Below are 27589 nucleotides of genomic sequence, written 5' to 3'. Positions count from 1 at the left end.
TTATGGCCTCCAATTTGATGGTGTGGCTGGCAGAGAGGCCACTCCACCCGGCCCCTCGCGGTGGGACTGCCCAGTCAATGTGCGAGCCTGCAGCTCCTTTGCCAGCCAGAAGTTTCGGGCCAGCTCCCGGGCCACCTTTGCCGGCGCTCGACTTGCCATATTGTAGGCAAATTTGGCCTCTTTCACCCGGCGGCCGGACGACTGGTGAACCTGCCACAACAAAATACACACAACATAGGAACAAAGGCTATTCCCAAATTTGGGCGAAATCTACCAGGAGCTTTTACCAGCAGGCTTGGAAATAGGTTGCAGGAAGTGAACAACAGAAATTGGTTAACATAGCAGAAACTAAATTTATTAAATGCAGAGCATTTCAGTAAACCACGATGTCACCCGCGTTGGCGTCCGTAGTCCGCACCGCACCCCTCCTTACTATATAAAAAAAATACTATCCGGCGCCAGGTTTCGATCCCTCGACCCTGCGGGCGGAACGCAAGGTATATTACTCTACCGACTGCGCCACAAAGCCGACACAGAATGCGACGCTACGGACGCGCCTTATAATATTGACTCATTCAAATTACTGCTGACGAGCGCTTTCTTGTCTGCAGTTGCCACAAGTGCAACAACATTAACGTAACGCAAACTACTTAACGTCGTGCGCCCCCGGAAATGCTCTGCATTTGATCGTGCCCCTCGCGAGGGGGATGTTTCTGTGTGTTTGGAGAGGGGCGAACGAGTTGGAAGCATTTGTGCCTCTAGGCGGCCTCGTGACGCCATCTGCATGCTTCTCTGCTAGACTCGTAGAAGCGGCCTCAGGGCGGGAGATTCATATTTGGTGATACGTGTCTTTGTTCCATGTGTCTGTCGTGGGTTGAACGGTACATAAACGCCGTTATCTCTGGTCCTTTTCTCTATTACTTCGCTTCGACTAAGAACCTGACAGCTGACAGTTCATATTGGGTATGTCATAACCTTAGTTTTACAAGTGTTTCTAAGACGTTTATTGCGTGAGCATCTCACCTTAGTTGCAGGTAATTTAATACCAGCAGCTGTCGCTGTTCATTTTTGCACCATTTGAGCATATGTCTGCTTAAGCTTTAAAATAAAATGCCATGAAAGATGGTATGGTACAATTATTTTACTAGTAAAAAATACGTGCCTCAGGAGAACAAAAACGCATAATGTCTAAATAAGACTTACGTGAGCATTCGACAAAGAGCACATGCGTACTCGGGCTCATGCTGTTCAAGACCAGGACTTCAATGTACGCGGCTGAAATCATGTTTTCAACCTATGGACTACGTTCTACAGCATATACACACCTCGCCATCTTTAGCTGCAAAAAGTGGTGGCAGGCTCTCCCGTTGCCTCTCAACTGAGGCTGTCCTGCTGGCGGAAAGCAGTCCCGTTGCTTCAGCACTGCAACCTGAAGAAAAAAAGACTCTAATGACACATTACGTAATCACAAAACATCTTTAACTCTGGAGTGCACAGCTAGAGAAAACCACTGCACTATTTAGCTTATATGTAATGTAGGTCAGAGCATGCACTGCTGCTGACATCAACAGAACTTCATTGGCCGTAGGCAAATTCAAGATTCGCATTTCTTTTACACCATACATTCTGTGGAATGTCTTTCTTTTACAAATTCTATTAGCACTTAAAGCAAGAAAAATTATGGGTAGAACTTCCTAAGATTGCGAAAATAAAAGCCTAGTTGGACTTTCAACCAATCTACTGTTAAACTTTCATGTTGCCCTGATGGAGCTTCTGTAGCCACCGCTTCTTTGCGATGGCAATTACAATAAGCAGCGTGTCAAGCTGCTTTAGTTTCTTCTGCCATGGCATACTTTCTCGGCCTTCCCCACTGGTGATTAGTGCCTAATGCCCACGCAGTGACGTGTACAATGCATGTCCAGAACATTCCACTGTCACCCTGTCTACGAGCTCTTATGTGGCGGCTCCTGTTTTCCTTTCCAGCCTGTGCTGCCCGTCTTGTACCCCAATTTTCAATGATTCTGTTCGCCTCAGAATTTTCTGTACCTCACATGTGCCATAGAACAGAGATCTAGGCCTAAATACTACTATGCACTCAATTTCTAACAAGTTGAGGTAGCACATAGGCAGCAGACGATGCGCGACTGCTCCTGCCTTGTGGGATCAGTGCGATGTGCATGCTGCTTCCGCAATTCGCAATTTTTCAGCGTCAGCGATCGTAGAGCGCAGTGGCCAAACAGTCAATTTCCTTTCAGAGTGGACCACACTGCACATTTTCATTCTCAAAGGTGAATGATTCAGCCACTGAATTTTCTCTGCCTGGTGCACTACACATATTGAATTAAAGCTGTAGTGATATGTCAGCCCTAGCACTCACCCCTCATAAAAGACAAGGCAGTGCGCTGCCAGAAGACAATGCTTTCCTAGATAGACAAGTTATAACTCACATTTTTGCCCTCAGCCACTTAATTACAGCAAGTATCCTTAATTTACCACTCCTAAATAGCCCGCTGACTCTACAGAAATGACATGAAGCAGTTGCCATTATAAAGAAAACCGGAATCAAGCATGTATACAACGTAAAAGTTGGATACATCAAAGAATTACATAACAAAACAATTGCAAGAATGTGTCAGAAGGTTTTGCTCATACATTGGTTACAAAGCCCAGCATAAAACTGTTGTTACTGCCATATTCTACCATTATCCATGTTGTAAAAGCATATTTGAGGCCAAGCAAAATGTAATGTGTCAATATCACACCTTGCTTGTCTGTGCAACAACAAGATTTCAATGTAGCAGCTTTTGCAGCAAAGCGGACTGATTTTTTGCAAACAAGCACATAATCAATCGGTACACAAAACGGCAGATATTATGGCTCACCATCATCATGCAGATGACTGCTTGGTTCCTCAGTCTTGGCCACTACAGCATCTTGATCTGGAAATTAGGGGGTTATAATAGCATGCTTTTCAAAACTACGTACAGTCTGTAAAAATTTTTTACGCCCAGCCGAAATTGTGCTGGGCAAAATAAATTCACTATACAAACTTATGTACCAAGCGAGGCTGAAACACTTATTGCCCCAGAGCTAGAGACAACACCTTTCTTTTTTACTGCCAGAAAATATTTGTGTCCAATTAAAATATAAAGCTTATTTTTGAATTATTCGTGGTTGAGAAGGCTTAGGATTGGCATAGAATATTTCAACCCAGCTTATACAATGTACATTTCACTATACCACATCACCTCCAAAAGCGATACCAACGACAACTGCCTCCCAGTACAGCCACTGCTGGCACACCACATTGGTGCAACTAAGCCATTCAGATTTTCCTTGGTGGAGAGAACGGGTGACCACAACAAGCTATTACACATAACACATGGCTGGCCTAGTAACATGTACTAGTGTAACCATAACATGCTTCAACAGTGGTGAACCTGAAGGGAAAGTAAACAGGGAAGCTAACTGTGACCTCCAAAAATTATTTACGTGCTTTGGTAGTGCCTCCATGATGCTGTGCCCCCTGCATTCGTAGGCCTCTGCCGATGGGGTGATCAAGACCTAACTGCACTCCTCTTTCCTTCCTATTCTGTACCTTTCACTCTTCTTGATACCCCTTCAATCCCCCACTCCATTTGATTGATTGATTGATTGATTGATTGGTTGATTGATTGATTGATTGATTGATTGATTGATTGATTGATTGATTGATTGATTGATTGATTGATTGATTGTAGGGGTTAACGCGCCGACGCAATGCAGACGATGAGGTTCGCCATAGTGGAGGGGTCCAGATTAATTTTGACCACCTGAAGATCTTTAACGTGCGCCAAAATCTCGTACACACGGGCGTTTTGCTTTCGCCTCCATCACAAAGGTGGCCGCCGCGGACGGGAATTGAACCCGTGACCTCGTGCTTAGCAGCACAACGCCTTAGCCATTGAGCCACTGCGGCGGGTCCCACTCTCTTTGCCAAGGACTCGGTTGCATGCAGATGAACTTTCTGATGAGCTCAATATTACCCCCATCCATTTCTTTTTGTGTTTTCCTCAAACCTGAATTACGACCCCCTTCACCATCGGCATTAGGTTTGCACACTTGGTCGGCTCCACACCTTCTGGCCATTGTGCTGGAAAATGTGACCCTCCCCTTCTTAGCTGTCGCCAGCAGCTAATTGGCTAATTCCCTACCGTCTGCAAGAGCAATCACCACATCATGTAATATATACCTTGCAGTGGAAACTGGGACCCTGCTTTTTTTCTCCATAAATTTATGATTTGCCCAGCGTACAAAAAACACCTGTCCTTGAACCCCACAATAATGAGCACAAAGTTCCACATTTTCATTTCAATGCCTTATAATGAGGGCTACACTCTGGGGCAATGCCTGTAAGCGTGATGCGGTGACTAATGTGTATGATACGACTTTTGCCTTAAGCTCATCCCAGATGTTCGACTTGCCCTTGTACGCTCATGTAATCATGCATAAAACTGGCAGGCGCCAAAGAAACTGTTGCTTCCCTGGACTCGGTTAAAAGAAACGCTTGTTAAAGCAAACAAAAAAACAAGCAGTACAACTGGCTTGTCCATTGTCACGAGAAAGTGTTGCACTGTAGCGTGTCAGTAATGCTGGGTAGCAATTCTCATTCATGAAGCCATTAGCACTAAAGTGTGTAGCTGGGGGAGCTTTAAGACACTGCTCATACAGTGAAGACAGTTCTCCATCTTCAAACTAACAAAAAGATAAAAAAAAAGGCAGAAACTAGGACTAACCTCTATCACTATGGTCACTCCATGCCGCCGCACTGTGGCCAGCTGTCAGGATGACATCCTCCCCTGAATTTTAAAGTAATCAAGAAATATGCTCTTACATTATTCGAAAAGAAACTAAACGCCAAGCAACTACTAATTATGCTCACAAAAAATAAAGGTAACTCAGTGGCCAATGCTCCTTCCAGTGACCTCTGTACTTTTAAGTCACTAAATTGCTTGCAGTCATCTGAACCATTAGTTTTCCGCTAGTATATTTATACAGTTTAGTTTAATTAGGGGACAAAAAATTACCATATTAACAGCTATAAACGAGATCTGCCTTACGGTTTCTGTGAATTCAGGTTTTCGTTTTCCACATAAAAAATACTCCTCGGTAGACTTTCCCACAGGCTAAAAGCATCGTTCAGTTCAAATGAAGCTTACAAAGTGAGTCAGTGCAAGGAATAGAAATTTTTGAGCTTGCAAAGCCTTCCCAAGTCTTTTAGCTACTTCCAAGGCTCTGCCGATTATACAAGGAATCAGAGTATTTACGATTAAGGACAACATAAGCAGGGTATTTCCTGAAAGCTGGCATAAAAATTTATAAAACTACCCGGTATACCACTTTTTTACAAATATGCACAGTGGAGTTAAAGACCGGGCTGTAGGCACGTACCAGTCTACAAATTAGAAGGGCAAATTGTATATCAAAAATTGTTTCCATTGGTTTTTTATAATCAGGGGTGAGACAGCTGAATTAGATTTAGGAGCAGTTTTTGGAGCAGCAAAATCTTGATTTTGGAGCAGAAGAACCTTGATTTGGAGCAGAAGAAGGACATTTATTATGTCACCTTAGGAGCCTAAAGAATACATTTTTGGCAACTCGAGGTGGAAAAGTACACTTTATGCGGTTTTGAACGTACATAAAACTGAGACAGCCTTTCAATAAAGATTTTTTTCTACCAGAGTATCACAAGGTACGAACTGAACTACCTTTTAACAAACCACTTTTAAATTCTTAGCCTCTATGCATGGATAGAGTGGAGATCCGTTTAAAATATCAAATTGAAAAACTAAGCAATCGCAAGGCACTTTTATTATCATGTATTATCAAAAATTATTATTTTTGCAATCCCAGACTCTGCTTACGCAGAAGTATAGACTCGCCACGGCAAAAGTTGCGGAAAACGAGGTGACAGTCATGGAACCCCACCAGCCCTCCCATTTTCAATACCCAAGGTGCACGTCACTACGATCATAATTAGAGCAACGTTGCTATGTTAAGCCACCTCCCTTGTGGCATTAAATTTCACTTCAGATACATGAACCATTATTACTAGCGTGCAATAATAGCCCGTCCCGCAATCGGGCACTGTTGCAACATTTTCCGGTGATCTATCCTGCGCCGCCACTTATGCAGTGTCGATCGTCCCATTCCCGCCACTCGCAAGCTCGCTGTCAAAGGCAGCAATAACTCAGCGTTTTACAACACTGCAATAAGTCCGAAATTTCACTTCAGGCACGCACTGGCCACACACGCAAGGCTGAAACACGGTATGGCTGGCGCCATGCTGTTTTTGATGAACTCCCGTCTTTCGAGTCCCGCAACTGATCAAACGACTAAATGTAAGCCCAGCCACCCCCATAAGCAAAACCACAGCACAAGTACAGGAATAGCACTCTGCGTAAACCACGAGCAACTGCTTTGCCCGGTGGCCATGTTTTCCCATCTTCACCATACCAAGATGGCGGTGCCCAGTAGTGCCGTTCTAGAGATACGGCGCTCCTAAAACTGCTGTTTTTTTCATCACCTTTCACAATAGTTCGCCGCCTCAGAACACACAAGTATTTTTTGTACAGGTCTTTGCAATGGCTTTCGATGAAAAAACTTTAAGAACTCAAAGAATATAACATGTGCAACCCGACATTGAGACTTTCGAAAAAATATCTCGGGAACAATTTTATGCGGTTTTTTATTGAATGATCAATCAATTAAACCTTTACAAACAGCATCAGCCTGGAGATGCTGGAAAAGTACGCCACTAGTAAGCCTTTTTCCCCGCTGAAACTGACGGGAGCGTTAATATCCTTGGCTCTCATACCGTTTTGGAGCAGTTTAGCGCAATTTTCGAAATTTTCAAGCTTTTGGAGGAGCCTGGCGCAAGAAAACAACTTTGTATCAAAACTGCGCAATATGCACAGCTGTCTCACCCCTGTATAATGCTTACACTAATACGCCTAACAAAGTGACAACATTTATCAGTTTTGTGAACTCCCCGCACGGGGCACCTTGAGCAATCTTGGTGACGGTACTGGCGATACCGCGGACCCCGAGCCCCCAAACATACGCTGGATCCAACCGTGGCAATGTGTTTATAGGTGGAGGGTTAGAAACCACGAACGGTGGCCGTCGGAGCCCAGGTCAAGCTCCGGCGGATGGGCTCCCTGTCTGTTTACCAGGCAGGGAGCTCCGGGACCTCCTCAGCTATCAGGGTAAGGTTGTGGAAGAAAGTATCCCCGTCCCCTGCTTCTATACATGCTGTATGGTATTATCAAACCCACCCTCCAAGCGTGATCGGTCCCTGAAAAGGGGCCGCACCGAAGTATCATTTCCGTCCTTACCAACGACCTCAACCCCAAAGCCAGCCAACTATCCCCGCTTCCTGATCATTCAATCCGTTGAAAAAGAAAAGCCTGTTGCCTCTCTGTCCGTCTTCTTGGTCACAAAGTTCATAGAAGGTATAATAGGAAAATCCTACGAAGCAAAGAAACAGAGAACGGGAGAACTGTTGGTCGAAGTCAATAACCAGCAGCAGGCAACAAATCTCCTGAGCCAGACACGCATTGCAGATCTTGACATCACGGTCACGCCCCACCGAAGCCTTAACAGCTCACAGGGCGTGATCTCAGATCCTGACCTCATGACTGAAACTGAAACCGATCTGCTCGAGGGCCTGAAAAGTCAGGGCGTTACAGCAGTGAGGCGCATAACGATACGCAGAGAAGACAAAAAAATTCCTACTAAACATCTCATCTTAACATTTGATCGATCAACATTACCAGAATTCATTAACGCAGGATACATTCGATGTTCGGTTCGGCCATACATTCCTAACCCCCGCCGCTGCTTTAAGTGCCAGCGGTTCGGGCACAGCACCAACTCTTGCCGCGGCCGTCTGACCTGCGCAAAGTGCTCCCAGCATGATCACCCATCGGACAATTGTCCATCATCAACCCTCACCTGCGCCAACTGCCAGGGACCCCATGCCGCCTACTCTCGAAAATGTGAAAAGTTTCAACTAGAAAAGAAAATCATCAACATCAAAGTCACTGAAAACATCACCTTCCCAGAGGCGCGAAAGAGGTTCGCCTCTTTCCCCCTGGGGAGGTACGCCGACGCGGCTCGCCGGGGGGCGGAGCGGCGTCTGGTGTTCACAGGGACCCAGTTCAGCGAGTCTGATCTGGTCCCTCCTCTGCCCCCCCCTGGGGTGCCTCAGGCATCCCAATCCGTTGCCACGCCGCTTGCTGAGGCAGCAGCGGTTGTGGTGACCTCTTCTGTTGGGACCGGTGCCGCTCCCGCCTCTGCCTCCCCGTCCTCCAGTGCGTTGGAGGTTGCCGACCGGATGGACAACGGGGGCCCCGCCCCGCATCGGCTCCCGCCGCCACCGCCCCTCCCGTGCCACCTCTGGTGCCCCGGACGCCCTCGGCGGTGGCAGCTCAAACGAAGGGCTCCCGAAAGGGGGCCAAGTCCGGGGGGCCTGGTCCGCCGGGCACCCTTCTGGCATCCGACGAGGAGATGGATGTCACGCCGTTCCTGCCTGCTACGCAGCGCAAGGAGCGGCCTCCGATGTCCAAGCCGACAGAAAAGCCTAAAAATCCTAGAATAACAGCCCCGAAAGACGACACATGAACAAACACACACACTCCAGTTATTCTTAAACTTAAATAATGGGAACAGAAAACATCATCCAATGGAACTGCAGAGGCCTCCTTAAAAATCTTGACGATGTATATGAGATTCTGCATTCCAGTCAGCCAAGTATCATGTGTCTCCAGGAAACCCACCGCAATTCTAAACAAACAAATTTCTTAAATAGGTACATGGTATTCAGAGAGGACAGGGTTGGCTGCACACACTCTTCAGGAGGTGTGGCAATTGTCGCCCGGAAATCATTAGCCTGCCATCCTGTCACTTTAAACACTATCCTCGAGGCTGTAGCAATCCGTACAATAATATTTAATAGGTTGCTAACGGTATGCTCCATTTACATTCCTCCTGATTTTGCACTTCTGAGCTCTGATTTCGAGGCGCTGATCGACCAGCTGCCCGAACCATATATTCTAACAGGCGACCTGAATGCGCATAACTCTCTTTGGGGCTCCACCAGAATGGATGCCCGAGGTCGCCTGATAGAGAAATTCCTTACATATTCAGAAGCATGCCTTTTCAACAAAAAACAGCCTACATACCATAACTTAGGACACAATACATACTCACATCTTGACTTGGCTATTGGTTCCGCAATTCTCTTTCCATGTCTTGAGAGGGGCGTGGGCACGGACCCATATGGTAGTGACCATTTCCCCACTTCCCTAACTTACATAGGTAAAGGCCCATGCAGTCCATCTTCCCATAACAGGTTTAATGAATCAAAAGCAAACTGGAGTACATTCACAGAAACATCTAAACTACACCACACAACCATAAAACACCTACACGTGGAGGAAGCAGCCCAACTCGTCACGGCACACATACTCGACGCCGCCCAAAAGTCCATGCCCCAGGCCTCCAGTGCGTCCCGCAACCCAAGGAGGCCCTGGTGGAACGAGGACTGTAGGCGGGCGCGAGAGGACCAGAACAAGGCGTGGGGTGTCCTTCGCCGGTACCCCACGCCAGATAATCTCATTTCCTTTAAACGGGCAAAGGCTCTTGGGAAGCGTGTGCGTCGTGAGGCGAAAAGGGAGAGTTGGCGCACCTTCCTCACTTCCATCAACTCATACACCGACACTCACAAAGTCTGGACACGAATACGTAACCTTAAAGGAGGACAGACACACAGCCTGCCCCTGGTCAGTACAACAGGGGACACACTAGAAGACCAGGCTAACACACTTGTACAACACTTTCAACACGTTTCCAGCTCTGCACACTACACAAAAACCTTCCTAAAACATAAAAATACTTGTGAAAAGAAGTCACTACATGACACTAACAGGTCAAAATCTGGTTACAATTCTGAATTTACACTCTATGAGTTGAGGGTTGCCCTGAGCACATTTAAACCTTCAGCTCCAGGGGCAGATAAGATTACATACACCATGATACAACACCTACACCCAGACACTCTTGAAACACTCCTACACCTATACAATAAATATGGCTTTCGGGGCAGATTTCACACTCTTGGAGGGAGGCCATAGTAGTGGCGTTCCTGAAGGAAGGGAAGGACCCTTCCTGTCCCGCCAGTTATCGTCCCATCGCCCTGACAAGCTGCCTGTGCAAGCTGCTTGAGAAGATGATAAATCGCAGGCTCGTGTACTTCCTTGAGTACAACGGTCTTCTCGAGAGCTGCCAGGCAGGCTTTAGGGTGGGGCGATCCACCAACGATCATCTTGTTGCGTTGGAATCCTTCATAAAAGATGCATTTGCTCATAAGCAGTTCTGCCTTACGGTATTGTTTGATCTTGAAAAGGCTTACGACACAGCCTGGCGATACGGCATCCTTAGTGACCTGAAGTCCTTTGGTGTGTCAGGTAACATGTTAAATACCATTTCTAGCTACATGTCCACGAGGACATTTCGTGTTAAGGTTGGGTCATCCCTGTCCGGGATACATGTGCAGGAAAATGGTGTGCCGCAAGGTGGAGTTTTAAGCTGCACATTGTTTATAGTTAAGATGAACTCCCTCCGAAAGGCATTGCCACCAACCATTTCCTGTTCCATCTATGTAGACGATGTTCAAATATCTTTTAAATCCTGTAACCTGTCGATTTGCGAACGTCAAGTACAGCTCGGTGTTAAGAAGCTTGCTGGATGGGCGGACCTTAACGGTTTTAAACTGAACCCGGGCAAAAGTACTTGTGTTCTGTTCTCCCGCAAGCGCGGGCTTAGTGCGGACCCTGAGATTGCTCTTGGCCGTGCATCTATTCCTGTTAAAAGGGAGCACAAGTTTTTAGGTGTCATATTTGATAACAAGCTCACGTTCATACCTCACGTCAAAGCACTTAAACATAAATGCCTAAAAACACTAAACATTCTCAAGGTGCTCTCCCACCAATCCTATGGTGCAGACAAGGAGCTACTTCTCCGGGTCTTTACCGCCTTAGTCGGGTCCCGGTTAGACTACGGCAGCGTCGTGTATGGGTCGGCATCAAAAACCGCTCTAAAAATGCTTGACCCAGTACTCCACTTGGGCCTCCGCCTTGCGTCGGGTGCGTTCCGCACTAGCCCGGCAAAGAGTCTATACGTTGAATGTAACAAATGGTGCCTTGAGGACTAACGAACGTACATGGACTTGCTCCATGCTTTCAAAATTTCATCGATGAATAACCATCCTTTTAAACCTGTTTTTAATGATGCATCCACATCACTAGTGTTTGTAAATCGACCGTCTGTTCCTTTGCCATTCTCACTTAGAGTGAGACAGGAAGCTTCGGATTTCAACATCTCCTTTTCAGACATTTACACATCTTCCTTTACTGATGTTTTACCACCCTGGCAGCTTCAACCTGTGTGTTGTGACTTGTCTTTCATAAATATTGATAAAACCAGGGTACCACAAACTGCAATTTTGCAGCACTTCTTCTCCCTGCAGTACAAGTATCAATGTGCAGAGTTTTATAGTGACGCATCAAAAACTGGAACCATAGTGTCTTGCGCTGCTCATGGACCAAACTTTGATGCATGCAGAACCATGAGCACATACACCACAATTTACTCAGCTGAAGCATATGGCATCTTACTCATTGCACAACACATTCTTGAACACAAAATCTCGAAGTCCATCATATATACAGATTCCTTGAGCGTTGTGCGCGCATTGGCATCATACAAGCCATGCAAAAACAGAATTGTCCATATGGTTTTCAACACTATCATGTCTATATATGCCCAAAAACTTGTTCTGGTGTTGTGCTGGGTTCCAGGTCATGCTGGAATTGCTGGCAATGAGGTTGCGGATCAGAAGGCCGCATTTGCTGCACTCAGGAACACAGTAGATATAACCATACTACCACAGAGTGACCTTAAGCCACAAATTCGACAATACCTTCGTAGGAAATGGCAAACACACTGGGACGAACAGACAGACAACAAACTACATGTAATAAAGCCACACTTGGGACGGTACACATCTGACTCACACAACAGACACACGGAAGTCGCCTTGGGTAGGCTGCGGATAGGGCACACCCATGCGACGCACTCGTATCTGCTGACGGGGTCTTCTAGACCCCAGTGCAGCAGGTGCGGAGAGGCCCTATCCGAAGTGCACATACTAATCACATGCAATGCACTTCACACAACGCGACACAAACACTTCAGAGAACTCTACAGACAACATATTCCGCTACATCCATCGTTTTTTCTAGGTGACGAAGCCATTGTTTCCGTGAAACGTGTGTTTGAGTATTTGTCAGAAGTCAAGTTTTTAAACCTCATTTCTTATCACGCATCATGAAATCTGGCCCTATACACAAGCCAGGCTCATTGTCGTTTTCTGATTTTACTTTTGTTTTTGATGATTTTACTTAGTGTTTAAGGTATCACCTCTCATATATGACTATTGTTTTGGCGCTCTTTGCCCCAGTTGGCGTTGCGCCATAAACATCAAACCATCATCATCAGTTTTGGGAACTGGGCACATAAGCCCCTCAAAGCTTCAGATTCGTGGCCATCCCCTCCAGCAGATATGTCCAAGAAAAAAAAAACTTTGTTCCATTGCCAATAGCATCAGCAGATAGCTAAGACACTTAAGGCTTTTGCTTTTAAATACGGTTTCGCTGGAGTATCTGGTCGGCTTCATTTTTATTATGATCGGGAAAACTGCAGCGATTGGTAATTTGCCTCAAAAAAGAATGTTCATACACGCAAAGCATTAATTCTAGACATGGTGAGCAGCTATAATGTACAGCGGCTTTCTAGAACATCGATGCACTCTTAACCTCTAAAAAGAAGTTCTCCTCTTAACCATCTAAGCCAATACATGAAAGATGGCACAAATGGAGCAAACAATTACCAGACTGCAAGTCACAGAATACACCACACAAACGCAAAACTGCTATAGAGGAACTTGCATTCAAAGCAGCAGCTGGAAAGAACGTCGTACGGGCCGGGCTCTGTACATGGAACATTTAAATATTCATTGGTATGCGAAATATGAAGGATCCCATCTACATGTCACCTGTATGACATGCATGCACAAAAAGCTGTAACAGTTCCCCATGTAGGTAAACACCATGAATACAGTGAGCTTGTGGTACGCGAAATTTTTATGCCACATGAAAGGGCATCAGGGGCAGTTATGAAGGCACGGGGCGGCCTCTCTAGCATCCACAGTGGTACCGCGTAATTCGCGCCAACAGCGCCAAATCCTAAAGTAGTGGTACGTGGCCTCTGAAAAACGTTGCATTTATCGTCATGGCAACGAGTGGAGAGGGGGAAAGGAGGTTGGTGACGTCGCGGACGCTGTTGACGTCATTTTTTCCGCGGCCGCCGGGCTGGGCCGCCGGGTGCCGGACGAAGCACCGACGCTCGCCCAACTTTCGCGCCGGCCGCTTCTCATCGCCGCTCGGCAATGGCACGAAGCGCGAAAGTTGGACGAGCGGCGGCGATGTCTCGGAGTGGCCGCCGCCCGTCGTTTGGTATGTGTGTGCAGTAACGAGTTTAATAATTGAACGAAGAAAACATGTAGGTAATCGTCCGTTTTCTGGTGTCGAATTGTTGTCTTTGTGGCGATATAATTGGAGCGTTACAAAAACAGTCTTTTCGGTTTTCTTTTATTCAAAATTCATGTGGGGACATCTTTGATTCGAAGTCATGAAAAAACATGCCCTACTCTCATATATTGCATATACATGTATGAACACACTATTTATTTATTTATTTATTTATTTTCATTACCTCAAAGACCCCATGGAAAAGGGGCATTACATGAGGGGTGGGTAAGGTACACACAAAAAAGAAACAGTAGTACAGTGAATAAAAGACAAAAATACAAGGCATGAGTTTCAAAGCAATGTACAAGTTGTAGAATATATAGATAACATAGCACCAGAGTCAATATAGCAGTTTCGTATAAACTAGAAAGAAGTCATGGCAAGCAGTGCTAATTTAAATAGTTGAGGGTCGCTTGTTTGTACAACATGGTCAGGCAGATTATTCCGAAGTTTTGCACAGGTTATAAAAAATGAGTTTGCGAATGTGGTGTTTCTAGGCGAGGATATGATAGCTGAATTGAATTATTACTGCGGCAAGGAGTTTGTGTGCTCCTTGGAATCGAAGTAAAATTATGACATGCAAATTTAGGCATAAAACATTGCACAATAGGAAAAAAACGTGCGAGATACAAATTTAAATACAAAATAATTGATCACGCAAGCAGAACATCGAAAGTTTTAGTCACTATAGATTTTTTTCGCGCACACCTCGGCGGGAAAAGAAAAGGACTTGACAGGTCCCACTCAATGTATACTTATCTCTTGGGCTCGCCTCGAGACAGGAATATTCTTAGACATTCAAGAAATTCGTTTCAATTCAGAGACACAGTAATGGGGAGCCTCTAAAATAAAAGAAAGCACGCACAGGTATGCTTCAAGGCCGGCCTTTTTGGCCAGTTAACGCAAACTCTGAAAGAAAGCGTTAACCGCGACATTAACCTGCATACACTGCCGAGAAATCATGTTCGCACCAACAAAATGCAGCGAGAAAAAAACTGTTGCGACACAATAACCGCACTATTGACCACTCATTGCTTGATTATACCTGCGTACAAAATAATACGCAATCACGTCGTATAGAACAGAACACAATCGCAACACAAACAGAACGCACCGTCTTTTCTTTTAATGGCCCGGGAACTTATTACCGGGGGGGGGGGGGGGGGGGAGAAAAGACGTGCAGAAAAAAAACCGTTCCTGTATTGTAAGCGCAATGTACCATGCTCATTACTTCCTGATATCGGCTAGGTTGTCACAAGCTACTCTCTAGCTCCTGTCTGGGCCGCGCCTCTTATCTCATCTGTCCGAAACCGCATGACGCTTCTATATTAGAAATATGGAACAGCAAGGCCACTCGCGATAAGATGACAAGGCGTGGGCGCGCACGTTAGATTGAAGAGCAAAGCCGGCAATGGTACTTTTTTTAAATAAGCGTAACGCTTGCAATGGGGGCTACAGACAACGCATGTATTTCGGCTTGGCCTTCCACTGTTCACTGTGCAAATCGAGTGGCATTGAACACCGCGGTATTCGCCAGATATTTCGGAGCGATGAAGCAACGCTTGGCAGTAGTTTTGCCGCAAATATCCGTTTTTGGTGCAAGATGGCACAGGAAAAATAGGTCAGAGCACACCGCCCCCACGCCAACAATCGCTGTGGTAATAGGTACGAAGTCAATGACAAGAAGCGCGTAAAGTTGAGCTTGCCTGCTTTGTGAGCAGGTGCAGCGTGATGCCTTTGGAGGGGTTCAGGAGATTCACCAGAGGAAACGTCCCCCACACGGGGCACCTTGAGTATTCATGGTGACGGTGAGCAGCGACACCGCGGACCCCGAGCTCCCAACATAAGCCGTGTCCAACCGTGGCGACGTGTTTAAAGGTGAAGGGTAGAAGCCGTAAGCGGTGGCCGTCGGAGCCTTGGTCAAGCTTCGGCCGATGGGCTCCCTGCCTGTCTACCAGGCAGGGAGCTCCGGGACCTCTTTGACTACCAGGGTAAGGTCAAAGGAGAAAGTACCCCCGTCTCCCTGCTTTTATACTATGCTTTATGGTATTGTCTAAAACCCCCTCCAACCGTGATCGGCCCCCTAAAAGGGGCCGCACCGAAGTATCGTTTCCCCCATTGCCATCTTTGACATTTCCTGAACCAGATAATTTTTCTCGATTTCTTGTGATGGAATAGCTCAATCCAACACACCCTCTTGCATCTCAGTCAGTCTTCTTGATCGCCAAGTATCTTGAAGCCATTGTAGGAAAATCGTATAAATGCAAAAAACAAAGGTCTGGTGAACTCTTAATTGAAATAAATGACAAGCAGCAGTCTGCAAAGCTTCTAGCTCAGACTAGACTGGCTGATCTTGACATCCGGGTCACACCCCATCGGAGCCTCAACAGCTCGCAGGGTGTGATATCCGAGACAGACCTCCTGAACGAAACCGATGCGGATTTCCTTGCCGTCTTGAAGGATCAGAGCGTCACTGCCGTGAGACGCATCACTATCCGTAGAGACGACAAGGAGATTCCCACCAAGCACATCATTTTGACCTTTGACCGCGCAGTTCTCCCACAACATATATATGCAGGTTTTATCCGGTGCTCAATACGTCCGTACATCCCGAACCCGCGGCGCTGTTTTAAGTGCCAGCGGTTCGGGCACGGTACGAACTCTTGCCGTGGCCGAACGACGTGTGCGAAATGCGCGGCGCACGATCATCCTAGTGACAACTGCCAATCCGATACCCTCACTTGTGTAAACTGCGGGGGACCGCATGCAGCGTACTCCCGCAAGTGCGAAAAGTTTCAACTCGAGAAAAAGATTATCAACATCAAGGTAACCGAGAACATCACCTTCCCAGAGGCGAGAAAGAGGTTCGCCTCTTTCCCTCTGGGGAGGTACGCTGACGCGGCTCGCCGGGGGGCGGAGCGGCGTCTGGTGTCCACAGGGACCCAGTTCAGCGAGTCTGACCTGGTCCCGCCCCCGCCCCCCGCTGGGTTGCCTCACGCAGCCCAACCCGGCACCACGCCGCTTGCCGAGGCAGCAGCTGTTGTGTTGCAAACCACTCCTGGTGGGACCGGTGCCGCTCCCGCCTCTGTCTCCCCGTCCTCCAGTGCGTTGGAGGGTACCGAGGTGATGGACACCACGGGCCCCGCACCGGCTCCCACCGCCACCGCACCGCCTGTGCCACCTCTGGCGCCCCCGACGGTGGCGGCTCAAACGAAGGGCTCCTGAAGGGGGGCCAAGTCCGGGGGGCGCGGTCCGTCGGGCACTCATCGGACATCCGACGACGAGATGGATGTTGGGCCGTTCCTGCCTGCAACGCAGCGCAAGGAGCGGCCACCGACTTCCAAGCCTACAGAAAGGCCCAAAAAGCCGAATCCAAGAGTAACAGCCCCGAAAGACGACACATGAACACACACGAACACACACATTCTAGTCATTCTTAAATATAAATAATGGGAACAGAAAATATCATCCAATGGAACTGCAGAGGCCTCCTTAAAAGTCTTGACGATGTGTATGAGATTCTGCATGTCAGTCAGCCAAGTATTATGTGTCTCCAGGAAACCCACCTCAACTCTAAACAAACAAATTTCTTAAATAGGCACATGGTATTCAGAAAGGACAGGGTTGGCTGCACACACTCTTCAGGAGGTGTGGCCATTATCGCCCGGAAATCATTAGCATGCCCCCCTGTCACTTTAAACACTGTCCTCGAGGCTGTAGCGATCAGTACCATAATATTTAATAGGTTGATAACGGTAAGCTCCATTTACATCTCTCCTGATTTTGCACTTCTGAGCTCTGATTTCGAGGCACTGGTTGACCAGCTGCCCGAACCATACATACTAACAGGCGACCTTAATGCGCACAACTCTCTTTGGGGCTCCACCAGAACGGATGCCCGAGGTCGCCTGATAGAGAAGTTCCTTACATCCTCCGGAGCATGCCTTTTCAACAAAAAACAGCCTACATACCATAACCTAGGACACAATACATACTCGCATCTTGACTTGGCTATTGGTTCCGCAGTTCTCTTTCCATGTCTTGAGTGGGGTGTGGGCACAGACCCATATGGTAGTGACCATTTCCCCACTTCATTAACGTATATAGGTACAGGCCCGAGCAGTCCATGTTCCCATAAAAGGTTTAATGAATCACAAGCAAACTGGAGCACATTCACACAAACATCTCAGCTACACCACACATCCATAAAATACCTACACGTGGAGGAAGCCGCCCAACTCGTCACGGCGCACATCCTCGATGCCGCCGAAAAGTCCATTCCCCAGGCCTCCAGTGGGTCCCGCAGCCCAAGGAGGCCCTGGTGGAACGAGGACTGCAGGCGGGCGCGAGAGGCCCAGAACAAGGCGTGGTGTGTCCTTCGCTGGTACCCCACGTCAGACAACCTCATTTCTTTTAAACGGGCAAAGGCTTTTGGGAAGCGAGTGCGTCGTGAGGCGAAAAGGGAGAGTTGGCGCACCTTCCTCACTTCCATCAATTCATACACTGATACACACAAAGTCTGGACACGAATACGAAAACTAAAAGGACAACAGACACACAGCCTGCCCCTGGTTAGTACAACAGAGGACACACTGGAAGACCAGGCTAACACACTTGCACAACACTTCGAACACGTGTCCAGTTCAGCACACTACACAAACACTTTCATAAAACACAAAACATCTGTAGAAAAGAAGTCCCTGCGTGATAACAACAAGTCGCACACTTCTTACAATTCTTGTTTTTCAATTCATGAGCTGAAGGTTGCTCTGAGAACATGTAAGACGTCAGCTCCAGGTGCAGACAAAGTCACATACACCATGATACAACACCTACACCCAGACACTCTTGAAACACTCTTACACCTATACAATAAAATATGGCTTTCGGGGCGCATTCCTCGCTCTTGGAGGGAGGCCATAGTAGTGGCTGTCCTAAAGGAAGGGAAGGACGCTTCCTCTCCTGCCAGTTATCGCCCCATTGCCCTGACAAGCTGCCTGTGTAAGCTCTTCGAGAAGATGATAAACAGGAGACTTGTGTACTTCTTAGAGTACAATGGTCTTCTCGAGAGCTGCCAGGCGGGCTTCAGGGCGTGGCGATCTACCAACGATCAACTCGTTGCGTTAGAGTCTTCTATCAAAGATGCTTTCCTCCACAAGCAGTACTGCATGACGGTCTTCTTTGATCTTGAAAAGGCGTACGATACTGCTTGGCGGTACGGCATCCTTAGCGACTTGAAGTCCTTTGGCATGTCGGGTAACATGATGAACACGCTTGCCAGTTACCTGTCTGAAAGAACGTTTCGCGTGCGAGTTGGAACTGCACTTTCTAGGGTTCAGGTGCAGGAAAACGGCGTGCCGCAGGGTGGAGTTTTAAGTTGCACCCTTTTTATTGTGAAAATGAATTCTCTTCGTAAGGCGCTACCACCATCGATTTCCTCCTCCATTTATGTAGACGACGTTCAATTATCCTTTGAGTCTTGTAACCTGTCTGTCTGCGAGCGTCAAGTCCAGCTTGGTGTTAACAAGCTAGCTGGTTGGGCAGACAGCAACGGTTTTAAATTTAATACGGGGAAGTGCACTTGTGTCTTGTTTTCCAAGAGGCGTGGCATCCGGCCGGATCCAGACATTCATCTCAATGGTGTCTCGATTCCTGTCAAGAAAGAACACAAGTTTTTAGGTATAATCTTTGACGAAAAGCTCGCATTTATCCCACACATAAAACAAATAAAACATAAATGCTTAAAAACAATGACTATCCTGAAGGTTCTGTCGCACATTTCTTTTGGTGCTGACAAACAACTTCTTTTACGTGTTTTTACCAGCTTGATAGGCTCACGACTGGACTATGGTAGCATTGTCTATGGGTCAGCCACTAAAAAATCCCTCTGAATGCTGGACCTTGTGCTTCATCTAGGGCTCCGCTTGTCATGTGGTGCCTTTCGGACTAGTCCAGTCGAAAGTTTGTATGTAGAGTGCAACAAATGGAGCCTAGAACGTCAGCGAGCCTACACAGACCTGCTTTATGCTTTTAAAATCTCATCAATGCCTCACCATCCTTTTACATCAGTTTTTTATGATACATCCATATCTCAACTTCTTACTAATCGTTTATCAGTCTCTGCTCCCTTCGCTTTCAGAGTAAGAGAAGAAGCGTCGCAACTTGATGTCATATTCTCAGACACCATCAAAACCTCCGCTACTGAACTTCTAGTACCGTGGCAGCTTCGCCCGATATCATGTGATGAATCTTTTATAAGTGTCGAGAAAAACAGAGTGCCTAGAAGCGCGATCGTGCAACATTTCTTGTCCCTGCAGCACAAATATAAGTGTGCTGAATTTTACACGGATGCTTCAAAAACTGCCACAACTGTTTCCTGTGCTGCGCATGGTGGCACCTTTAATGTCTGTAGAACTATGAATAGAAATACAAGTATCTTTACGGCAGAGGCCTATGGCATACTTCTTGTAGTTCAACATATTGTTTTTAGTCGAATTCCGAAATCTGTAATTTATACTGATTCTTTAAGTGTTGTGCGTACATTATCCTCACAGAAGTCTAAAAACCATGTGGTCAGTGCTCTTATTAGTACTCTTATGTCTGTGCATGCGTTAAACCTTGAGGTGACTGTGTGCTGGGTGCCAGGGCACTCTGGAATTCCAGGTAATGAGACCGCGGACCGAATGGCGGCCGCTGCTGCCCTTACAACTACCGTTGACATAACAACAATACCCTACACCGACCTCAAATCACACATCAGACAACACCTTCGCACAACATGGCAAGCACACTGGAATCAACAGACTGACAACAAACTACACATTATAAAGCCACTCTTGGGAGCATACACCACTGATACTCACAACAGACACAACGAAGTTACCCTGGCTCGATTACGGATAGGCCACACGCATGCAACACATTCCCACCTGCTCACGGGATCTCCAAGACCCCTGTGTAGCAGGTGCGGGGAGGGCCTATCCGTAGTCCACATACTAATAACATGCGAGGCACTTCACACAACACGACACAAACACTTCAGAGAACTCTACAGACAACATATCCCACTACATCCATCGCTGTTTCTAGGTGACGATGCCAGTGTTTCTATGAAACGTGTGTTTGATTATTTGTCAGATTTTAAGTTTTTAAACCTTATCTCATATCACGATAATCAAATCTGGCCCTATACACCAGTCATCACCATTACCTGTAATTGATTTTACTATGTCCGATTTACATGTTTTTATACCTACCTTTTTTTGGTAACCACCTCGCTTCATTATATAACTTCTTTTCTGGCGCTCTTTGCCCTCGTTGGCCTTGCGCCATGAAACACCAACCATCATCATCATCAGAGGAAACGTCCAATGAAGTCTCAAACCTTCCTCGACTTGGGGCCCCAACCAAGACTCAAACTCACTGCACTAAACAACAATAAAAATACATTGATAAGAATCCTGAATCGACGTGCAAGCAGTTACTAAGGCAATCATGAAACGGCAATGCCGCCTCAAATTCACCTTTTGAGCAAGAGTGTCCGCGCCGAACGCGCATTTACTTCTATTAAAACTTTTTGTACCTGCAAGGCTGGGATATATTTACACATTAGTTTCCACTCCAATACGACTGACATGTCTCATTAACTTCCCGTTACATGCGCGAAATATTTTGAAAACAGAAGAGTGCGATCGGTCGGCTTTTTTAGAAATTACTATAACTTGTACAACGCTAATTTCTTACCTGTCGTCTTTGGAGAAGACGAGAAACTTGGCCGAACTGTTTCGCCCTGTGTTGCTGCACCACAGAGCTGCGCAGGGCTTGTGACGCTACTTCCTCCGCGGCCCCATATTTAGAATACATTCGAATATATTTATAATGCAGAGAAACTTTTAGCCCGTGGAGGCGTGGAGGCAACCCGCACAACCCTTCGCACGCCGGCTCGCTTACGCACGCTCCAAACTGGCCCGCCGCGGGCGCCGAGAGAAAGAAAAAAAGATATTGGCGCCGGTAAGCTGTTGCGCATGCTTGAGAAAGCGTGGAAGCATGCACGGTGTGGAAAGAAAGAAACGCCGAGGGAAAGGGAAGGGCCACGCCGCAGCACCCTGCCGCTAGGATCGCCACAATTTCGGAAACCGAAACTAGACAGAGTCGCCGTCCATTGATTAAGGTTCCTACAGCAACCAATGCACTCCAATAACTGATGGTACACATAGAGAAAAACTGGCTGAAATGAAAATTTAGTAAGGCAAAGAGGAAAACTATCATGCCTTGATGTGCAATGAATGTATTAGCTTTTGTTAGGAATAATTACTGCTCAATGGATACTGGTTTTTTAGGTCAAAAACGGCACAAAATATAAATGGGACATATAACACCCTCACTGCTGACTTTAAACTAGTTTCATTTAACAATGCAATGAGTATTATATGCAAGTGGTGCACCAACAGAAGTGTGTCCAAGCCCCCACATGTGCAGCCATGGTAAGACATGTTCATGCAACACCCCTGTCTGCACAATGCACACTTTGCCACAAGCCGGTGAGGTTTGATGAACAGTCCCTGCCCAGCAAGGGACAGTCTTCTTTCTGTGCGCACCCCCCCTCCCCACTCAATATTCAGTGCAAAAATAGTAAAAGCTATTCAATTATAATCGGGTAAAACACAAGAAAATGTCGCACTGGCTATGCCACACCTGATTCTTCGAGATATGGCAGCACAAACAGGGACTTTATGATTGGCTCAGCTCCCAGTATTTTATACATGCCACTGTATTGACCAAAAAGGCCTACACAAGGAATGCTTTTTTTTGTATTCTTTAAAGTAACCATAAAAACTTGACCATACTCAAAAAAGAAAACCAATGCAGATAGTAATAGGGGCCTTGCTCGGTCCGAGAGCTTGTCTGCTTTTCCACCACGTGTTGCAATGAACCGAGTAAGCAGCACTCGGCGTCTGCGCACTTTCCCATGATGCATACACGAGTACTTGCCCATTTACAAGTTTTACATGGATGTCCATTCTCGGCAGATACCAGCATTGATGCCAGAAGTGGTGCAGATGGTAAGCATCACAAAGTGTACGCCAGTTCAGTCTATTTTGAGGTTAGGGGACATGCTTTAGGAATGGGAAACTCAATTCCATTCCCCAACAAAAAATCCTTTTTCTACAGCGGCAGTCGGCTGTCTTGAGACCAAGTCAACCAAGCTATTTCAGGTTGAAACATATTACCCAAGACAACTGCAATACTAGTGACGCTTCTCATTCATGGCTACCTTTGTTTGCATAAGGAGGATTCCAAATCTGCCATAACTTTGTTTTGCTTTATAAAATTCCTATACAGCAAGCTCTGGCTACACTGTTATAGCGCTACGATGATGAGGCCTGTCCTTAAATATTGCTACTTGAGAAGTGCTATCCCTGCCAGAACTTCTTTAATATGAAAACACAATACCACCAGATGATATTTGTTGACCCTTTGGCTTCATACACAGAATTTTTAAAGCATCCCCTGTTCCCAGAATCAAATTAGTGGTAACGCACCCGATATGTTTTGAAGGTTGGTAGTTCTAACTCCACTGTCGTGTAGCCGGCATGGCGACACGTAAAAGTAAACACCCTACACCACTGTACGATCCATGACAATAACCCCGCTTAATCAGCGCGTATCGTTTATATACACACGAGCGCAGTGGCGCCATCCATTGTGTGTCCAATGACTCAGAAGGCCATCTGGTGTAACCGAACAAAATACATCTACCCCCTCCCTTAACAGAACACAGATTATGTGCATGAACAGAAATAGTCACTACCCGTGACAGTAAAATTATAGGAAAGTCTCCACTGTAAACAAGTCACCGCACATAGTCCCTGAGTCTCTCTGGTGGTCTTCGCTCCCGTGTAGAGCGACGGAGCGGCACTGGCTGCTCCTCTGGCTGATGGAAGGCCTGTGGTTCGTCGACACGATCAGCACCCAGTCCTGAGGTCGTGGTCCCCGTTGGTGGAGGCCGTGGTGGGCTTGGCGTATGAGGAGGCAGTGCTGACCCCCCCGGAGACTGTGCAGCTTCCTGTATTGGGGTATTTTGGGACGTGTTGCTCTTTACCTTGGAGGACGGTGTCCGTGCTGTGGTGTTTCCTGCCCACCCGTCTGTCCCCCTGTCCTCCCGCAGCGGTTCTTGTCTTGCCCCTGTTTCTTCGTGAACAGCTTCGTGGGGTACAGCAGACAGTTGGGAGGCTTTCCAGGTACGGCCGTCCTCCAGGTGGAATGACCATCGTCCTACCCGCTTAAGTATTTTGAGTGGAGCACCAAAACTAGGGGTGCCTTTCATTCCAGGTACCGGGCATTTCACCCGCACGTAGGCCCCCACTTTAAATTTGGGCTCCCTGGCTGCTCTTCGCTTGTCTGCATACACCTTATTTCTCTGTTGGTATTCGCAGACACGACGCCGAAGTCAACGCAGTTCACGGGCGGGATGGGTGCCGAAATCCGCTGATGGCTGGCCAACAACATCTAATGATGTCCTCATGTGGCGGCCATGAAGCAACACTGCTGGGGAGATGCCAGTGGCGCTGTGGGGTGTGGCTCGGTAAATACCCAGGTACTCTATACCAGTGGTCTTGATTGGTCGCTGCTCTAGGAGAGCTAGTTGTATATACGATTTCAAGACCCTGTTGAATCTTTCCACTAAGCCATTGGCTTGAGGGTGGTAAACTGCCGAGAAGAAATGCTTGATGCCCCTGTCCGCAAGGAAGCACTCGATTTCACTCGACGTAAACTGTCGGCCGTGATCCGAGACCAGTTCAGTAGGGTAACCCTCTCGCGCAAAGACAGCAAGCAGGAAGTTGATCACCGTGCGAGAAGTGATGTCCCTGCAGAACGCAATCTCTGGCCATCTGGAGTAGTAGTCCACTACCACGATGACAAATCGACAGTCAGCCGGTGCACGTTCAAAGGGGCCCATTATGTCTATGGATATTTTGTCCCAGGGCCTGTCAGGAAGCGGGACAGGCTGGAGTGGTGCTTGCCAGTTCTTGACACTCTTGTCCGAGGCTTGGCAGACGCTGCAGCTACGGACGGCGGCCTCCACATGCTTGTCGAGGCAAGGCCACCAGTACTTTTCCCTGATGCTCTGCTTAGTCTTCACAATTCCCGGGTTCGACTCATGAGCTAACTTGATGAATGTATCCCTTAGCTTGGCAGGCACTACAACTCGTTCTGTGCGCAGAACCAACCCATCTACTACCGAGAGCTCGTCTCGTATTTCGTAGTACGGCGTCAGTTCGGCGGCAAGTCTTTTCCTTGTTGGCCATGATGACTGGACAAAGTGCACGACCTGCCGTAGTATGTCATCCGCAGCGGTAGCAACCTGAAGATTGCCCCAGTGTACAGACGATGTAACCAATGACACAACCTCTTCATCAACCTGGAAGCCACCTTCTGTGTCTGGCATGGGCAGTCTGGACAAGGCATGTGCTACCTGGTTGTGGGCTCCGCTGCGGTACTGTATTTTGAAGTTGTAGCGCAGCAGTCGTGCGGTCCACCTTGCGATACGAAGTGGCCGCTGTCCTGTGCTACGGGACGAGAGCAATGCCACCAAAACCTGGTGATCCGTCAGTAGCGTTAATGATCGGCCCCAGAAGTAAACGTGCCACTTCTCGCAGGCCCAGAGACAGGCAAGGGCCTCACGCTCTCCAGCCGAGTGTTTCCGTTCTGTCTCTGTTAATGTCCGCGATGCAAATGCCACAGTCCGCTCATGGGACCCCTCCACTTGCTGCAGTACGGCACCGAGACCGTACGCAGAGGCAACTGTTGCGACAATGACCGGTAGCGTCTGGTCAAACATTCGGAGGACCTTGTGGGGTGCTAGAAGTCTTTTTACTCCCGCGAAGCTCTCTTTCGCAGCGTCGTCCCAGTCGAAGTGCACGTCTTTGCGAAGTAGACGGCGCATTGGCTCTACTTCCTCTGCCAGTCGCGGCACGAATTTAGAATAGTATTCAAATAGCCCCAAAAAGGAGCGTAGCGTGGCTGCATCTTTAGGCGCAGGAGCATTAATGATTGCATCAACCTTGGCCTGGAGCGGTGCTATACCCTCTGCGCTGACGCGATGTCCTAAGAACGACAGCTCCGACGTGTTGAAGATGCATTTTTCGTTGAGCTTGAGCCCAGCTCCTGCTATTCGTTCCAGCACTTCCTCCAGGTTTTGCCTGTGTTCGCTCTCCGTCTTGCCAAAAACGATAATGTCATCCAAGTAGCACAAGACCCCTTTGCAACCTCCAAGAATTTGCGTCATAATCTGCTGAAACGCAGCTGGTGCCGATGCCAACCCGAAGCAGACCCTCTTGAATCTAAAGAGGCCATCGTGCATTATAAATGAAGTTAGGTCTCTGCTGTCTGGGTGGAGTAAAACCTGGTAGTAGGCTGATGCCAGGTCCACCTTGGAAAAGCAGCGTGCTCCATTGAGGGTATGAAGCAGCTTTTCCATATGAGGCAAAGGGAAGTTGTCTGCTACTATAGCTTTGTTGGGTTCCCGGAGATCGACACACAGTCGAATGCTACCATCTGCTTTGCGGGCTGCTACAATAGGAGATACCCACTCATTGACTCTCTCAATGACATCAGTAGCAAGTAGCTTCTCAATCTCGTCAGAGACAGGCTAGCGGACTGAAAATGGTAGGGGCCTCAGCTTCTGTGCGACTGGTTCGATGGAGGTTTTCATCTTGACTTTGTGTTGCACACCTCTTGTTACCTCAGGTGCGCTGTACGCGCGTGAGCAGCTTAAGTGGCGACGCCCCGGGAGGCCTGTGCCTTTATCGCCGTTATCTCGTCGACCCTGCCTGGCTGAGCTGCCTCGCAACTGCTGCTGAATGCGCTGCATCGGACTGACGAAGGCTTCGGATTCAAGCTGGGTTTGTTCACGAAGCCGTGCTACCTCGACAGCATGATCGAACGTAAGGTTATCGCCTTCCAGCAGCAATCGCTCTCGTAGCCGCGGGCACGTGACGCCTGCTACGAACTGTTCACACAGGTTTTCGTCCGCTTGGGTGGCGAAATTGCAAAGAGCTGCTAACTCCCGAAGCGCTACGGCGAAATCAGTGATGGGCTCACCCTGCAGTTGACAACGCGCCCTGAATCGATGGCGTTGAAGGCGGACGTTGCAAGGGGCGGCGAAATGCTTCGAAAGCATCTCAACGGCTACGTCGTACTCGTCGGGTGGGCGCGGGGCTCCAGTTGTCCCGTCTTGTGTTCCAGTAGCTGCAGTGGTTCCGATGATTCCAGCGGCGGCATCTGGCGTGGGCGCGACACCGGGTGCAGCACTCGTTAGCTCTGCCTTGGTTTGCGTCGTACTAGGCGGAAGCGCGTCGAAAATGCGCTGTCCTTCCGTACCAAGACAGTGCAGCAGGAGGGCTCGGCGACGTGGTGCGGGTAGCTCGGTCGCTCCGGACGCCAGCAGAAACCTCTCGAAGAGGCGTAACCATCGGGCCCATGGAACATCGGGCGTGCCGGGGGTGGCAAGAAAAGGAGGCGGTGGCAAAATGCCCGTGGAAGACATCCTCGTCGCCAGAATGTCGTGTAGCCGGCACGGCGACACGTAAAAGTAAACACCCTACACCACTGTACGATCCATGACAATAACCCCGTTTAATCAGCGCGAATCGTTTATATACACACGAGCGCAGTGGCGCCATCCATTGTGTCCAATGACTCAGAAGGCCATCTGGTGTAACCGAACAACACTACATCCACCAAACTTTTTTTTGCTGTGTGCGCTTCCATTTGTTTTTTACCCAGGGTGTGCGAGTTTTTGCCTTTTTATGAGCTTGCAAAAGAATTGTCATGTCACGCGCAGCCTCAGCATAGAACTTAGCTTTGCACTTTGATTTAAAGCAGCACTCAGTGGA

The 27589-nt window shown here is 47.7% G+C and overlaps 1 protein-coding gene across 1 annotated transcript; it reads right to left on the bottom strand.

Annotated features, from left to right (window-relative positions):
- Positions 1 to 27320, bottom strand: LOC144166076 (uncharacterized). Its single transcript, XM_077695730.1, has 2 exons — positions 26437 to 27320; positions 1 to 210 (listed from the first exon to the last, which is right to left on the bottom strand). The coding sequence occupies exons 1-2, from the start codon at positions 27238 to 27240 to the stop codon at positions 1 to 3; spliced, it is 1014 nt and encodes a 337-aa protein (XP_077551856.1). The 5' UTR covers positions 27241 to 27320.
- Positions 27321 to 27589: the final 269 nt, after the last annotated feature.

Source organism: Haemaphysalis longicornis, unplaced genomic scaffold (assembly GCF_048455015.1).
Source record: "Haemaphysalis longicornis isolate Haplotype H1 unplaced genomic scaffold, Haemaphysalis longicornis Haplotype H1 scaffold_16, whole genome shotgun sequence".
Lineage (NCBI taxonomy): Eukaryota > Metazoa > Arthropoda > Arachnida > Ixodida > Ixodidae > Haemaphysalis > Haemaphysalis longicornis.
Note: the sequence above shows the minus strand (reverse complement) of the source record. Positions and strands in the feature narration are given on the sequence as shown.

Coding starts and splice junctions, on each gene's coding strand:
- LOC144166076 (XM_077695730.1), bottom strand. CDS start 27,240: ATGTCTTCCACGGGCATTTTGCCACCGCCTCCTTTTCTTGCCACCCCC. Junction 211..26,436: donor GCGCGTACAGCGCACCTGAG/GTAACAAGAGGT, acceptor TTGTTGTGGCAG/GTTCACCAGTCGTCCGGCCG.